This window comes from Pezoporus occidentalis, unplaced genomic scaffold (genome assembly GCF_034315485.1).
Source record: "Pezoporus occidentalis ecotype Australia unplaced genomic scaffold, CSIRO_AGI_Poc_V1 ctg13, whole genome shotgun sequence".
In the NCBI taxonomy this organism is placed as follows: Eukaryota; Metazoa; Chordata; class Aves; order Psittaciformes; family Psittacidae; genus Pezoporus; species Pezoporus occidentalis.
Genome location: NW_026913103.1, coordinates 12,060,939 through 12,078,922, shown reverse-complemented (window position 1 = coordinate 12,078,922; position 17,984 = coordinate 12,060,939). Strand labels below are relative to the sequence as shown.

At 37.1% G+C, this 17,984-nt stretch overlaps 1 protein-coding gene and 1 long non-coding RNA gene across 7 annotated transcripts in view; both read left to right on the top strand.

Annotated features, from left to right (window-relative positions):
• LOC134158466 (uncharacterized) overlaps nt 1-17,984 on the top strand; it is a 1,166,824-nt gene that overhangs the window by 921,953 nt on the left and 226,887 nt on the right. The window lies entirely within an intron of this gene.
• The window catches only part of EPHA7 (EPH receptor A7), a 165,546-nt gene that overhangs the window by 139,370 nt on the left and 8,192 nt on the right, over nt 1-17,984 (top strand). For 3 of the 6 annotated variants that reach the window (XM_062608407.1, XM_062608412.1, XM_062608406.1), the window contains 6 exons: nt 3,090-3,275; nt 3,824-3,885; nt 4,870-5,079; nt 6,998-7,147; nt 11,199-11,392; nt 12,470-12,625. In XM_062608407.1, the coding sequence (XP_062464391.1) occupies nt 3,090-3,275; nt 3,824-3,885; nt 4,870-5,079; nt 6,998-7,147; nt 11,199-11,392; nt 12,470-12,625 (958 nt within the window). Of the gene's footprint in view, nt 1-3,089; nt 3,276-3,823; nt 3,886-4,869; nt 5,080-6,997; nt 7,148-11,198; nt 11,393-12,469; nt 12,626-13,800; nt 17,844-17,984 lie in introns of those variants that run through there. The other 3 variants (XM_062608409.1, XM_062608408.1, XM_062608410.1) reach the window with 2 other exon arrangements.

Below are 17,984 nucleotides of genomic sequence, written 5' to 3'. Positions count from 1 at the left end.
TTTTTGTGATGCTACAATGGCAGCATCTCTTCTGATAAATACACAAAATGCAAGTTTTAAATTCAGGATTAGCATAGAAAAATTACTGAGCTGTATATTTTTATTTATGTTTAAAACCCATCTGCATAGCAACAGTTCATAGCACAAAGATATATTCAGCTGGACTTTGCCAGCTCTTTCTGAGCAAAATGCTGAAAACTCTTCAGTTGCAGAGTATACAGTTTAAAATGTATTCTCCCTGTTATGACAGACTAATTCCAGAATGTTAATTTTGTTGACTGCAAATGAATTTATTGATTTTAATGAGTATAACTGATAGCAAAAAAACCCAACCCAATGTGTCAGTAATCATTCTGAAGAAAGTTAATTAGAAGTGCTGTGGTGAAACGATATAATATGTGGGGTTTAGCTGTGGCTTTAACCTGTTGATATGGATAACAAACAGGAGTGAAACTGAACAGGAACAACAGAAAGTTAGACCTGAAGAAGCAGCTGAAACTCATACATCAAAGAAGAACATGGAATTTCTGCTAGTGACTGCACCAAAAAAGCCACTTAGCAGTCTCAGTATGCATCAGCAGTGCTGGTCACATCAGCTATTGAGTAGTGCCATGTCTGTCTCAGACAAACAGGGTGAAGTATGCTTATGCTCAATTTGCATGAGGGATATGTGCTTTCCTTGCCAATATTTTAATTACCGTCCTGCTGCGGCCAACTGTCAGGTACAGAATATGGTGCCCACTATTTTAACTCCTTGTCCTGCCGCACGTCCTTTGTTTTAGCTTCTTCCTTGTTGACATGCAGAGGTAATGGCTGTGTGACTGTGCAGTATTCTCACTCTTGTCATATTTTCTGGACCATTTTTGAGGATCATTTCAGCTGAATATACTCTTTTCTTAGGAATAAAAGTAGTTAATTGGCTAGCATCCTGGCCTGAAATGCATAACATACAAATTCAGATTTCTGATTTGCCTAAGTGTGAGTGATCTGCTTTTGGAATTCAATCAAAATCAGATCACAGAGAGCTGGAAAGGAGTTAAGCCTTAGTTTCTGTATGCCAAGTATCCTAATTACCTGTCTTTGAAGTGTCACATACATACATACTTATACTTGCGTTTTCTTTTCATTGTGGAACAAAAACAATTTTGGAAGGTACTGCTAGAGAAAATTTTATCCTTTAGTAAGTTCTTCTGGCGAGGGGCTGTGAGTACAGTGAGTGGTGAATTCATTAATAGTCATCCATATTGCTAATTAAGTGCAGGAGGGAAGTTAAGGCACCAAGCTAAAGGCATGAGAAGCTAGTTCTTATGTTTGTAACATCTATGCCTCATGCTGCTCATAACGGTGATGGATATTCAGACCACAACTCCAATGCCCAAGGATGGTTGAGGGTAAGGCCTCACCTGTGCAGGCAAGAACAATTATACTCTGTCTGGCCAATTAGCTCACACACAGTATGGTGTTAACAGAGGTATATGGAATGGAATTGGAGTCTAACCTGAATTCATCTAGTGTAGAACAGGAGGGAGAGGAATTTGATTCTCTATGCAATAATCTCCTTGCTGAGTGGAGGTTTGTCCAAACAAGTCAGTTGGAAATGGTACGGTCTGATCAAAGTTATACCTTTCTGGCTGAAGAAGTGAGAAGCTGAGGCCCAGGTACTTTCTTCTCTAAGCTCTGTTGTCGAGGGTGACAGGAGAACAGTGTTGGAACCAGCGATGGTGTCCTAAACAGATTTCACAGAACTCATCCATTAGGGCACTTCAACATACACCTTTTCAAGCATTCAGCCTCATTTCCAAGCATGCTTTTGTTACCAGCCAGGTGCCTTGCCATGGTGTATGTGCATTTAAGTCCTGATCCCACCAGCTTTCTCAGGGCCTCAGTCTATATCCCAAAGGGATTCTCTAATCAACTCTCTGTGTTAGTCTTTCCTAATTCAGTCATTTTTTTTCAGCACTTACCCTAAAACATGTCTTGGGTGTAGGTCTGTCAGCATACTTACGTATGCTCAATAGCTTAAAGTTAAGGCACTCCACAGGTATGCAGGAGATAAATTTAAAACTTTACTTGCTTTGGAGGAGGGACTTGGATCTACATCTCCCAGACTCCATATAAATTTGCAAAGTGCCAGGTTATTAAATTTTTTTTTATTAATCTGTCTTTTTAAAGAGATGTTCAACTTTATTCAGTAGAAGATATGTTGCTACACTTTTCTCCTGTATGTCCCAAGAGATATTATTTCCTGGATACAGAATAAGGGGGGGAGGGGGGGGCTGTCTCTCTCTGCTGACATAGCTGGGACAATCCTTAAATCTTCTTCAATCTCAATAATAGTGAGGTAGATGTATTGCCATTCAGGTCCACATCTCACATGCTTCAGCCTCTTTCCTGTCTGATTACTTTTCTCACAAATTAAGACTGTAGCAGTGGGATTTTTGGTATTTTTGCAGGCTGTTTGGCCTTTTTTTCTCATATGATTCTTCAGGTTCCAATTGTCTGTTAGTTTAGAACCTTTTACAAACTTTCAGCATTTGCTTGTGTTTGTTTAATGTAACAAGTCACACCTTTCATTTCATAATCTGCAAAGTAAATTATCCTGCTTGAAGGTAATAATGTAGTGCTTCATTTAACACCATAATGTTGTTAAATTAAAAGCAGCTCTGAAAGACCTTTGTTTTGAAAGGGAAAAAAAAATCAAATCTAAAGACAATAAGGAAACCATGTAGAACAGAATGACATTTTCACTTAGAACTTATATTACTTTTTCTGTAATAGTATTTTCTTATGAAAGCCACTTCACTTTTATTTCCTATTTTTGAAAAAGTAAGAAATTACTAACAAGTCTTTTAAAAGATTCAAAAAACAGTCCTCTAATTAGTTTAACCTGAAGTGTTTACTCTGTAAGGTACTTAGTCAGCAATTCATTTAAAGCACGTGCCTGTCTTTCTGTTCCTAAGTAATCCATCTCAAATATGAACATCACATTTAAAGTTTAAACACATACTTAGGTGTCTAGTTGAATCAAGGCCTAAAAAGAATATGATATTATAGTCAGAGTAATTCAGATTTGATCTAACCCATTTTAGGAGAGTTTGGTGAAGTCTGCAGTGGGCGTCTAAAACTTCCTGGCAAGAGAGATGTTGCAGTAGCCATAAAAACTTTGAAAGTTGGCTACACTGAAAAGCAAAGGAGAGATTTCCTGTGTGAAGCAAGCATCATGGGCCAGTTTGACCACCCCAACGTTGTTCACTTAGAAGGGGTTGTTACCAGAGGTAAGCAGCATATCAATTTGTTAGTCAAATAACAGCATAATAACAGAAATTACTTTAGCTTATTCGCTGTCAAAGATTCAAATTATAAACAGGCTGCACACTCCTAGTGGATTTTCTCCTGATGTGTAACTAGCTGAAACAATACTTACTTTATGCTACAACCTGAGGAAAAAATTAAGATGCATGCATGAGTAAAAGATGAAGTACTTTGAACTTTTATTTTTCTAGTTTCATTTACCCTCAAACACCATGCAGGGAGATGTCCTTTCATATTATCTGAAGTGTCATTATTCCAGAGTCCTGTTCACACAACAGGAGTTAGGAGAGCACACTGACATTTTGATTTTTGTGGTTTAATTTTGTGAATCATGACCAAGTTCCATGCAGACATATAAGAACTTATTAGAGCTCAGTAACTGTGCTAGAGGCCTCAGAAATGTTCGCTGTCTCAGTGATTCAGTTCTTCAAAAGAATAATATCTGTTTTATCAAAAAAGTTACTCCATTTGTGTTACAGTTTCTCAAACAAAATGTCTTCTTTTCTTTCAGGGAAACCAGTCATGATTGTAATAGAATACATGGAGAATGGGGCCTTAGATGCATTTCTTAGGGTGAGTACAAAACTGAAAGCGTATAAACATTTTAAGTGTGCTATATGTATAGTATTATACATAATCACTTTTAAAAATACAGTTTTACATATGTGCATATATATATATGTATACATGCATTTATATATTTAATTATATACATATAATTAGAACTGTTTTCAGGCTGAAATGGAGCTGTACAAATACTAGCACTTCTCTACGTTATTTCAATAAAACCAGATCAGAAAAGAGGAACAAAGAGGATCACATGAGAACAGTCTAGGAATTAAAGTGATTTAATTTGGCATAGATGTGGTGGTTCACCAGCTGAACTTAAAATCACTGATACCTGAAGCCCAGTGTTCTGCCTTTTGGGAGCAGAATTTTATTGTGTCAGGATGGTGGAAATCATCATACAAGAATTCTTAAATAAACTATGGTTGTATTTAAGAGAAAAAGGAAAAAGAAATGCAAGTTCACAAAGATTTAACATTTTTTGAGTGTGTGTTCTGAACTGGCTAGTTCTAACTCCTTACAAGACAGTGCAAGATGATGCATAAATGCTCTATAGGGAGCAGAAAAGTTTTTTGTTTGATAAACTCCAAACTATGAATAAAATTATCAGTAGCTAAGTTTCCAAAAGGAGATAGTTCTTATTTTCTTGATACAAATAATTATGCTGAGAGTTGAAGAGCATAGAGGCAAACTAAAGAGCTGAGCATCAGGTAATCTCTGTTCAAAAAGACTTGCCGGGACTTGGCCAGAAATTTATAGTGATTAGCAAGTTTTGTTATTTCTAGTACATTAACTACTCACACATTTCTTACCTAAATGTAGTGCTTTGTCTCTGAAGAAAATAAAACTTGTGTTTGAAGTGAGTTTCTTTGCCCCAGGATGAATTGCCACAGAAGTAGTAAATAAGTAGAAAGCTGAAGTTGTAAAACTGATTCTTATTTCTCTTCTCAGCTATACTAACAAGAATTGCTGCTCCTTTCTTCCCTCCAGAAACATGATGGGCAATTTACAGTCATTCAGCTAGTGGGAATGTTGAGAGGAATTGCTGCTGGAATGAGATATTTGGCCGATATGGGATATGTACACAGGGATCTTGCTGCACGCAATATTCTTGTCAACAGCAACCTTGTTTGTAAAGTCTCAGACTTTGGACTTTCCAGAGTTATAGAAGATGATCCAGAGGCTGTCTACACTACTACCGTAAGAGAAATTGATGGGTTTTGATAGTTTTGTGATGTGTTTATTAAGAAGAAGCATAACTTCTAGAGAGTATAGATGAGAGAAATATATTAATTGGTTGAGAAATGTTAACCAGTCAAAAGGAAAAGAGTCTGCAGAAATCTGACTCTAATTAGGCATTAATATTTTTGTAAGAACATAAATTTTTATTTGGTAAAATTCTAAAAATTTTGCCCATGATCTTCATTATTCCCTTCTTCATAATTTTCTGTTTGAACAAATGCAGAAGTTTTACCCAGAAAAAAATAATAATCTCATTTATTATGAGTCAGTTAAAATATTTGTAGGCTATTGCTACTTTTAAGATTATATTTTATCTCACCAAAATGTCGACTAATTTGAGGCTAGACTGTGACAAAGCTCAAATTCTGCATCTTCCCTTGCTTTTGGGTGGGGAGCTTTTCTTAAATAAGCATTCACTGGGCACGCTATGTTCTTTATTGTTTTGTTGAGCCAGCTCAACTTTCCCACCTGTGGGGCCTTGCTGTACCTATTTTCTCATGCTGAGGGAAGGAGGGGCCCCTGGAATCTGCTCCGACAGGCACAGGGATCCAGAAAAACACAGACCCATTCATGGCTGTCACTCCTGCTGCTTGGCGTTAAGTGGGATCCTGGTTTAAAAATGTCAGACCGAGATTTCAAAGGAGCCACATGACAACTCAGGATGACATTTTCCTCACCTAACTCAGACAGCCAAGAGTTAAATGACTAGTGTAAATCAGACATCTAAGCAGCCTTTGAAAATCACTAGAGGAGGGATAAACACTTCCAGAAAAATGCATCCAGCTTAGCTTAGACAGGTATCTAAGTTTCTATGGTCCAAGTGTTTTCAGAGCCTAAACTTCCTTAGACTCCTTTGAAAATTCTGCAAATGGTCAACTATAGTATATGATATAAGTGCTGCTTTTGATGTTGATGGAAGTAATTACAAATGCACTCTATGGAAGATGCTAAGGCAATTTTGTGGAGGAGCCTAATGAAGGGAAGACCCTAGGAGCAGGGTCCTAGGTGCAGGACCCTGCACACAACAAGTTCATGTGCAGGGTCCTGCACCTAAGGAGGAATAACCCCAAGCACCAGTACATGCTAGGGGTTGAGATGCTGCATAGCAGCTCTGAGGAGAAGGACCTGTCAGTTCTGGTGGACAGCATGTTAACCATGAGCCAGCAATGTGTCCTTGTGGCCAAAAATGCCAGTGGTATCTTAGTGTGCATTAGGAAGATATTGCCACCAGGGTGAGAGAAGTTATCCTCTCCTTCTGCTCTGCCCTGGTGAAGCGACATCTGGAGTATTGTGTCCAGTTCTGTTCTCCCCAGTTCAAGACAAGAAGCTACTGGAGACAGTGCAGTGGAAAGCTGCTAGAGTGATTAGAGGACTGGAGTATCTCTCTTAGGAGGAAACACTGATAGTGCTGGGCCTGTTTAGCCTGGAAAAGAGATGACTGAGACAGGATCTTGTGAATGCATGCAGATATTATAAGGCCAGGTGTCAAGAGGATGGGGCCAGACTCTTTTCAGTGGTGCCCAGTGACAGGATGAGGAGCAGTGGGGCACAGGCCAAAATGCAGGAAGTTTAATTTGAATATGAGGAAAAATTTATTTACTTTGAGGATGACAGAGCACTGGGAAAAGCTGCCCAGAGTGGCTGTGGAGTCTCCTTCTCTGTAGATATTCAGAACCCGCGTGGATGTGATGCTGTGCAGACTGCAGTAGGTGAACCTGCTTTAACCTGCCACAGGTGAACCTGCTTTAGCAGCAGGGCTGGATTCGATGATCTCCAGAGGTGCCTTCAAATCCTGACCATTCTATGATTCTCTGCTTCTGTAAAAACAAAAATTTTCTTTTCTTTTCTATTTTCCTTTTTTTTAAAAAAAAAATAGGGTGGAAAAATTCCAGTGAGATGGACAGCTCCAGAGGCCATCCAGTATCGCAAATTTACGTCAGCAAGTGATGTGTGGAGTTACGGAATAGTTATGTGGGAAGTAATGTCCTATGGAGAACGGCCTTACTGGGACATGTCAAATCAAGATGTAGGTTATATGTTGCCTATTTGTGAGTATGTGTACAGGTTAGAAAAACAAAAATTACATATTGTAAACACATGAATATGTTTTTCATTATATATGCATAAAATGTTGGTTTAGAAATAAGATTTATCAAAATAGTGTAGGGTTCTAACATAATGAAGAAGTTACAAAACTTTCACTTTTTACCTGTATCTCTAAATCAACATCAGAGTTGAAATAAAAGAAGATAAAAGTGTAAATGATGAGTCAGTTTGGCACAGTGCAAAATTGTTAATATTTGACAGGTCTCAGCGTCAAAGATTTCATGGACTGTCAAAATATGGGCAAACAAGTCCTTGGGGCAGAGAAAGAGAAATATTTACATTCCCTAGACACCCAGTAGAATTTCATTTCTTTTGACACCTTCCTTCTGTACCAGTCTCAAACATAAAAGAAGTCTGACAGGAATATAAGATGCCTCAAAGGCAAACTTTACCTATCTTTCAGGGAACAGTAAGGAAAAACTTCTAAATAGAGGATAAATTTTGGTATCTTCATGCTTCTTCTTGGATTTTGAAAAGTATTTTCTCTTTTGAAAACTGCAAGGAAAGCACATGACAGAACCTTTTTCATAAAACAGATAATTACCAGTTCTTGCAGTTTTGTCTCTTTTTAGAATATTACATATTAATCTTCAATAGCACCTAGTAAAAAGATGCATCACTCGCTTGGTAAAATAATTTAAAATATTCCTGTAAACTGTGATCTTCAAGCATGTCCTCCCAAAACATATACACATCCTACCAATCCCATAGATAAATCTATCATTCAAAAATATAGAATCATCTTATGGTTAGTTTTTTATTCTTCTTCACAGTTACCAATGGGAGTATTTAATGGGAATAAAAAATGCTAGCTGTGTCTCTTGTAGTTTTGTATATACACTCAGGTATATATCTTAAATGTATAATTTTGCCTAAAAGTGGATGTGGGGGTAGTCATAGACCACATCTCCAAAAAAATATGTCTCCCTGACTCTGAATCTTTAAATGTCATGTGCTTAATTCTGACCCTCTTCATTTAAGCCATTGTTTTACATTAAGGAGGATACAAATATGTGTTGTGGCCTCTTTTTAAAAGTCCTCCTTTTAGCAGTGCCTGGAGCTAGGGTGCACCGCAAAAACACTAATCCTACAAGCTCCCCGCAGAGGAACAGTGGGCTGAGCACAGGTGATACGCAGAGTCCCCTCAACTTCTCTGAGCAGTGGGCTCCCCTCACCTTAATCCTTGCTGGTAACAGAAACCCTCAGTCAGACCTCTGCACTTTACCCTATTCCCCTATTAGACTGCTGCTGTCTGCCTACTCCTAATTGTCATTCTGTTACTGACCCTAGTGCAGATTAGTTTTGCAGAAGAGGACAAGAGCTTAAGAGCTTAGGTTTACATACTTTTTCTTTGCTGTACTGCTGGATTTATTACCATTGTTATGATTATTAATTTGTAAAATTACTATATACCCAGAAACAGAGTGATAACATTATGTTGTCCTGTGACCTGTATTTAATACTTCTTGGTCAGCAACCAGTATATACAATGAACAGACCTGGTGCACTTCTAATCTACTTTACATCTTCAGATAGCCTGATTATGATAAAAGCGTACCAGTATTCCCTTTTCCTCTTCTTGCAGCAAAAGCAGAACTTGAAATACATATTTTGGGAAGTGTAAATAATCCAAATATAATAATATAAATTAATAATATGATAAATTATAAATATTAGTAAGAACTCTAGCTGTGTTCTCAGTAGCTTTACTTATTTAAAAAAAACCACAGACTTTTGGAACCCCACCCCCACTTTTCTTAGCAGAGTAGACACTTGTAGTACCCTTTGAAATGCCCAAGTTTTTATATATTTTTTTTTTTAAATAAACTTTACTTACCAATATTTTAGATTTTTTTTTCAATGTTTTGGATATTTCCAGAAATTCTATCCATCTGTAGCTAACTCATTATTTTATATTTCTCAGTTTCACCCTTCTTGCTCAGAACACACATCAGAGAACCTGATTCTGCAGTATCCCAAAATCTTTTTAAAAATTTCCATCTTGGTTCCTAACTCTCTTCAGATTTTTCTGCAGCTTATAATGAATGTGGAAAAGTCCTGCTCATGATCCTTTTGTTCATGTTTTCACTAGCCCATACACTCTTAGATATAGTCTTATCTAGGTGGTTTGCCAGTTCTGAGGATCTTAGATATTTTGATGATAGCGTTGCTCTTGCTGTTACCTACTTTTTCATTCCTCATTGGAGGTCTCTGCCTTCTGACCTCTTATGCAACTGCTTCTTTTGTGGTAAATCATATGTAGTGTGCCTAAAGGGTTTAATACCTTTTACCTTTTAGATGGTCAAAAATTTCTGCATTACTTTTCATAACACACCAGTTGTCTTAAACACACAGTAGCTTATTTTTCACTTTTACTCCATTCCTTTACTGTAAGGAGTAGTTCTTTTGTTTTTTTCCTCTTAAACGTGCTCTAAAGTATCTTTCAATGTTCTTTTTCCTCCATAGTACTGTTCTTCCTTTTTCCCTTTTCTTCTGCAGAAATCCTCTCTCCCTACCCTGAGAGGTAATGTCACTGTTTCTGAAAGGGTGCCACAGTCATTCTTCAAGGTGTCTATGTTACTTCAGGAATGGAATATATTTCAGTCATTTTTTAGTTGTCAGACAGTGCTGTCATTCTAAATGTTCAGGTAGGAAGCTGAGGCCCAGAGAGATGATGCAATTTCCCTGAGGTCAGAAGGCATTTTGCGACACAAACCTGCAGTAAGTGCCCTGCCACTGGGTTATACCTCCTCTTTTTAAAGAACCTCTTTTCTGCAAAAGGTTTTGATACAATCATGGCGTTCAGCCAGTTTTTTGAAGGTAATTTTGTATTCTTTGCAGTTCTGTCTCCTTTGCAGTCCACTGCTTTTGCATCTTCTCACACAATCTATGGAATATTTTCTATCTGAAGGTATTATTTTCACTAAATCCTAGATATTCACCAACTTTATTTATTGTACCAGGTCTACTTCCTAGGGCTACAACCAGAAGTTTCTAACCTTGCTTTCTGTACAAACTGAGGGAGAATACAGTCTTGTGCACTGCCCTTAAAGAACAAGCACTCTTTCTTAGCAATTCTGATAGTGCCATGTCAGTCAGTGTCAGTGTACCTGAAATCCTCTATGAACAGTGTTTTAGTCCTTTTTCGCAAGCCTTTATTATCTGCCTTGCTTCCTGATGTGCTTTCTTATCCTGCCCTTAAGGTCTTCAGCAGTTTCCTGTGATTTTACTTTACCCATTTTTATTTTCTGTTTAAATCCAAATGGACTTGGCTAAGGAAGTCAATGGGTTGTTCTAATTCTTTGTTCAGACATTTTATGCTCTCCTTTAATGATATCATCACTTAGCAGCATCTCTTATTAAATCTAACTTTCTGTTTAGCTGGTATATTAAAATACCATTCAGCCAGGTCTTCCTCTCTCACATGGCATGTTTCTGCTACTTTATCATTAATATAACATGGCTAGACATAGAATACAACTTTTTTCCCCTAACAGTTTCTGTCTGATAAACATTTTTCTTGGATCCTTTTATAATATCTTCAGGCTTTTTGTATATTATATGTGCATGCACAGATCCCTATCCATTTACAAGTCAGTTGCTTCTACCACGCACTCTTTCACAAAAGCCTTGGGGCAAGTAATAATGCTTTCTGAGATAACTCCATTTGTCAATCTATCTGTTGCTCCCTAGGTGAATTTAATTGTTGTTCCCTGCTGCTCACTTGACTAGGTAATATAGCTATGTTCTGCACGTATAGAGCAATATGCTTAATAAGCCCAAACAAAGTCAGGGAATTTATTTGAAAACATGAAGCCTAGTGTCAAAACAACAGACTCATATTTCTGTAACCATGATGGCAAATTTTAATGTGTTGGTTTTTTCCCTCCCTTTTATTTCTTGAACTGGGTAGCAGTATTCATTCTTTAAATTTCCCTTGATGAACAATGATTAACTATGTTGGCTACTAGGTTATAAAAGCAATTGAAGAAGGCTATCGTTTGCCAGCACCCATGGACTGTCCAGCAGGACTGCACCAGCTGATGCTGGATTGTTGGCAGAAGGAGCGTGGTGAAAGGCCAAAGTTTGAGCAGATAGTTGGTATTCTGGACAAAATGATTAGAAACCCAAACAGCTTGAAAACCCCACTGGGAACCTGTAGCAGGTAAGAGAAGCAATAGAATGTGTTCTTATGATGATGAACGTGCCTGAATGTTCTTGGTCACTAGCTCTGGTTCACGCTTACTCCATGTGTCTCTTACTTCCTTCTTCCTTCTGTTCCCTGTTCTTCCCATCCCTCATTTACCCTTGTTTTTTTTACCATGACAAAAAAGGACTTTCTTAAAAAATAAGCAAAATAAATAACATGGAACTAACATTTCTCAGCAAACTACTGCCTGCTCATCATTCTTTCCACTCTCACCACTAGCAGTTTTTGTTTTCCTTGTTTCTTAAAATTGTGAAGTCTGAAGGGCAAGGGTCATCATCTACTGTAGTTTTGTGTGATGCATCGTTTGCCCTCGGAACTGCTACAGTAGAAAAGTAATTAATAATACTCATACTCTGTCAATGTACTTTGACATGTTATACTCTAGATTTTTACCTTTCATTTTCTGGCTTTTATTCCTTTCAGTGATTACATCTCATTGTATTTCATGGTGTAGGTTTTAATGGTTTCTTAGTAATTTCAGGAATTATTTAATCATGATAATCTTTTGATCTGCTACCTAGATCACTGCACTAGGGAATCAACTATCCTGTGTTCTGTTCCCGGTTCTTCTACTGACTGATATGCTTGTGTGCCCTTAAGCAACTTTGTGTCTCTGCTCTTCCCTTGTCTTTGTTTTGTCCCATCCATTTGAATAATGAGAATAGTTACTTCTATATTTTCTAATATGCTTAAAAAAATAGCATCTTTATTTTACTCAGCAACTGTAGTTGCAGCTTATGTCATGCTACGTAATAAGGTTGATTTTCTGTTGGTGACAATAACCTGTTACGCTGATTCTCTTTAATCTGACCTTTCATCTTTTACATGAATAAGCTTAGGAAATACATACTGTCAACTACAGAGTAGTCAAGAACCACTTACAGAATAATCTGAACTGTGTGTAAAGGCCAGTTGCATTCTACTCTTGACATTTTTAATGCCCCAGACTTATTTGACTCTCACCTTGCTAAATATTCCTTGATGTTTTACACTCTTTGGAAACAACTTACTTTCCTTTTTCCTTCTCTGTAGACCAATTAGCCCTCTTCTGGACCAGAACACACCCGATTTTACCACTTTCTGCTCCGTAGGCGAATGGTTACAAGCTATTAAGATGGAAAGATATAAGGATAATTTCACAGCAGCAGGCTACAACTCTCTTGAATCAGTTGCAAGGATGACTATTGAGTAAGTTAGTACTGGGCATGTTTAACTTGCATTTAGGGAATTTCTAGGTAAAATAATACACAATGATCAAATCCAAAGCTTTACCCTGAGTACAAACATGGTACCTGGGGGTAAGCCAGCAAGTTTAACAGCTGACGATGTTATATTAGAGCATCCCATGATGGCATCACCTTTTTCCCTGCTTTTGAGACCAGTTGAAACAACAGCAAGGGCCTAGAATTTGAGGAAGACTGTGACCAATTTCAACGTATGCATGTATTGGAAAATAACCACTTTGCCTCCACTACCTAATTGGTACTTTTTTCCAGGCTTGTACTAGGAAGATGTGTAATTTTCTTCTAATTGGCTGGGGGCTGTCTGTGTCCTGCAAGAAATGACTTTGCATCACTATAAGTCTATAGAAGCAAAACAATTTTCTGAAGGCAAGCATGGCCTGTATTAGTACTGCCATCTTAAACAGGTCTTCTTGGCACCCTGCAAACATCTTTCTTATCCTGGTGGTTGCCAAACACATATAATTTCTCTTACAGAGAGCAGCGGTTTTCTATGCAAGTTTCTAAACAATAATTTCAAGTTTGCAACCCTACTTTCATCTGCCTGGTATTAATAGGGGTCTCAGCCTACAGCTGGAGATTAGAGCCTGTCTAATTACAACTGTCATTAGAGCCCACAAGCTTCTACGAGGTCAAGCAGCACTAGTAGCAGTGGAATTGAAACAGCTGCTCTTTCATTGGCATGATGTGTATGGGTGAATATGCAAAGGGTTTCTCTAGGCATCTCTTTAGGAGTCAGAATGTGATCCCCAAAATCTTGTATTTATGCATAACTTTGTCCTGAAAGCCACCTGAAGTATTTTACAAGAGGAGTGTCTCTTTCTTCGGGTGTCCCTAAGAGCCACAATGAAAGATTATCATAATGAAAACATACTGGCCTCATTCTTAGATGTGGAGATACATGCAGTGTAATTACATGACAGTTGACTTGTAATTGCACTCCTTGCTGAGAAGTTGAACAGTGCCTATATGAACTTCACAGTACTGACCTGAGCTTCCAGTGTAGCCTCAGTGTTAGAAACCAGTAGCACAGACCACTTCGTAGCTTTGACTCACAGTTGAATACCATACAATAGCAGTCTAAGTTGAAAAATTAACAATGTACGCATTTATCTTTCCCAGGGATGTGATGAGTTTAGGGATCACGTTGGTTGGTCATCAAAAGAAAATCATGAGCAGCATTCAGACTATGAGAGCACAAATGCTACATTTACACGGCACTGGCATCCAAGTGTGATAGACATTTCTCCCTTATGAGGGAGGTGACAGACTGAGAGAACAGCACTGGCCTTCAGTATATATGAAGTGCTGCTAGAAGACACTTGATTTCCTGGGTCCTTCCTGCAGTGAATAGAAGAGCTACAAGAAGCACCTACAGACTTGAACTCCTAAGTGCCACCAGAATTTATGAAAAGGGAATTAGGATCCACCAGTGGTGGCAAGGAAAACAGCAGTGACAATAAACAAAGTACTACCTGAAACATACAAACACCTTGAGCTCTCTAACCTCCTTTTTATCTAATAGACTTTTTAAATGTACATAAAAATTTAAAAAAGAATATATTTGTCAGATAAAATCATGATATTGTTGAATTCAACAAGATATTTTCCTTAAATCTGTGATTTCTGAATCTTTTTTTAATCATTTGTGTTTATTCTTCATAAAGACTTTCTTTTAGTATGATGTTTATATCTTTGGACCTTTTTAGTGCTAATTCTATGACACATTACTACACTGGGTACCTCTGAAGGATTATTTGAGTTCCTAGAGATTTAAGAAGCATGACCAAGCAATGTATAACTGTCCAAACTTTGGTATCCTTTTGTGCCATTTACTTTTGTTAGATCAGCACCATATTGACATGGCTAGCTAATTGGCACGGAGTCAGGAAAATGCAAGGTGCCAAGAGCTCTGATATTTTTTAAAGAATTTTTTAAGGTTACACATATACTATCTTTTAAAAGAAAATAAAAGAGAAAAAAAAAAAAAAAAAGAAAAAAGAAAAGCAATAATGACCCCTAAGTAGTTCTAGGCACTTTTAGCAAATTGTTTGCAAGATGATTTTAATGGACTAGAGTTAAAGTGAGATATATTCTAAGATGTAGATCTACAAACGTAAACCTGCTGAGATACTGCATTGAACGGACAAGTGATTGTAGGAGTGTCTCAGAACACAGGTGCAGTTCTCCAGTGTTACCTAAACTGTTCAATCTGAGCACATCACTTTTTTTTTTCAGTACTCTGCATTAGCAAATCTGAGAGAAATAGCTGGCATATATTTTATGTGAGTTTAAGCCGTATACAGTTCAGCTGTCAGAGTGAGGACATAGATTTTATATGAGAACTGTAGAGCATGAGGCAAGGGGCAGTTCAAAATTTTCAATTTTTTCATAAGCTTTTGCTGCTCTGAACAATTATGCACGTGTGTGCTCACGTAGACACAACAGTCAGTCATTCCTCAGGAGCACAGATGCAAGAGTCGTTGCTCAATAGAATATCTTTACACCATTTGTAGATAAATTTTGCTTGATTAAAATATTTAACTACTATAAGCAATAATGAACAATGTCTCTACAGATAGTGCAGGAATATATGTGAATCAGAGAGAAACGCTTTAAACAAAAATCTGAAAATTGTGAACTACCCCAGCTATGAAATGCTGTACTTCCAAAGAGAATTGGGCTGCTTCTATTGATTTTGATAGAGAAAGATCCCAGGGATCAGTCATAAATTGGTCTTGTTTGATAATGTGGGCATCCACATAAAAAAAATAAAAACAAAAGAAAAACCCTGTAAATGTTCCTTTGTAAAACTTGTAAATTTTATTTATACTGTCTTGTTTTGTACACATATTTATGTGTAGTGAGCTCTGAAAACATTGAAAATGCACTATATTTTTCTATTTTACTTGCAGAGCATCACAAACAAACATGTATATTCAGTGCTACATAATGTGTTTTCCCACATTTAGGACCAAAGATAGTTATCAAAAGCTTAAATGCATCATTTTCACCCTCCTTTTTTCTCCCCCTTTTTAGATCACTGTACAGTGTTATATTTGTCATTTTATTTATTTGTTTCTTAGAAAAATCAGTTTGGTTATACTAAGTTTTTGTCCCCCCTGCTTTTGTTAAAGAAAATCTGTAAAAAGCTTTTAAATAACATAATCCCGTTACATAGACACTTCCATTTGTAATCTTTGTAATAGACTGTAAATATATTTTTGGAACTATAATGCAATGTGCATAAGGGTTATTTTTCAGTGTCCATATATGATTGTTTATACAATTCACAGCACTTTACAGTCATGCTGAGAAACCTAATTTATTGCCTGGATTTGGGCAGAGTAAGAAAAAAAGGTGAATATTCTTATTTCATATTAGATTGTCATTCAGTAGAAATGGAGTTATTTTCTTGTATGCAGGTCAATATGTTTTTTTAACTATTAAAATTCATTTTTCTAGAAATGCTGTAGAAATAAGATGCAGAGTAGACTGCATGCCCAGTAGTTGAAATTAGTGCACACAAACACTCAGCCAAGGCACTTCAAGTAGCCGTTGGAACACTCTTGATTAATAAACACCCATTTTGTGTTACAACAAATGCTAAGTGCCTCACTACTGGGGTGAGCATCTGTGGGCAGCTGCACAGGGTGCTTGTCAGTTGTACTGCTACTTTAGGCACCCAGCTATGAATTTAGGAGTGTAAGATCAGACACCTTCTTCCTTATATATCTTGGTTATTGTTTCAAAGGGCTTGGTGATTAAAGGTGCGATGCAGCAATGCTAGTATTGCTGAGAACTCACAAACCCTAAATGCAAGAGAGTTAAGGCCAGGCTTCACCTTTAGGAATTTTTCCATATTCTGAAATACAGAGGCCTCAAAGCACATGTGGTGACCTGGGCTCACACACATGAAAGTGAGGACCCTAATGGTATTTCTCTGTTATTTTTTGTTGAGTTCCTTATTGTTTGTTGTTTTACTTCTTTGAATAGTAAATATATTTTGTCATTCATCTATATACCTTGACTGCCTTAATGTTGTCACAGATTTTTACACATTTGAAGGGTATAGAGTAGACCCAGAAAGCACAATAGCTGTCGATACTCCTATCGTATCTATCTGCTCAGAACATTACTTCAATTTAGAGCACATGCATGTAAATGGATTTGTAACTAGTAGAGCAGCAACATACTGATGTTGGTTGCAGTTCCCCTGGTTCCAGAAAAACATAGTCCAGTGTGAGAAAAATTAAAGTGCAGAGAAAGTTGATGTTCATGGAACAAACTGAAGAAAAAGCTGGGTCAGAGGGAAAATTAAAGGCTAAATGACAAAGACATTATCTCAGTTCTGGCTTAATTTCATTGAATTTGGAAATCGTGCATCGCTGAAAGCAGATTACCAGGCTGTCAGTGAGGATGATCTTTCTTGAATTTATCCATCTACAAGCATCTAAAAGAACGATGCCTAAGACAAACAGGATGAATCTCCCTCTGGGAATGCTCATCTCTATTACCTGTAGAGGGAACCCAGATGATTAGCTTAAATTAGGCGTCTAATATCTAGATAGTTAAAGTTAGATGAGGTGATCCCTACCCTGTATGTCCTTGGCAGCTGCAGTTTCCGCTGCAAGCTGAGTGTTGTAGAAAGGCAGCTCCTCCACTACTAGTATGTCCCAGAATGTATTTAAACTGGGCTTTATCACAGAAAGGGGTGATTTTTATTTTTTTTTTAACTATTATTCAGAGATTTGTAACAGATCATCTAAATGATTTTTGTATATGGGTATTGATTCTTGAAAAATTTGTGATTGTTCTGAGGAAGACCTGCCTAGTGAATTACAATTATTTAATATTTTAAATAATCAGAAGTATTTGCTGACACACTGCTTCATACAGAGGTTATGTGATCAGATATGATAGTTGCTGTTTGCAGAAACATGTTTATCTAAAGCCTTGTCATGTAAAAATCTCCAAGAGGCACAGATGCTTAAATGTATCTCAAATTGAATGTTGCCCTTAATATCTCAATAATTGAGCTCTGTCTGTATTATTCTTCATTTTAAATGAGGGGGTTTTATATTTGTTTAAGCTGGAGTTATCTGGCATCCACTAAGGGAGTTTGAAAAACATGATTTTAAATTAAATTTGCTTTTCTTCACTAATAGTAATATGCGGTAAATAGTTTCCACTGTTTTGAATGTTACAAAAATTATTCCTTTAATGTGGGGGGATAAAGAGGGTTATTTTTGTTTTGTTGGTGGTATTTTTTTACATTTATTGGTTAGTAGTTGAAATAAAAAAAA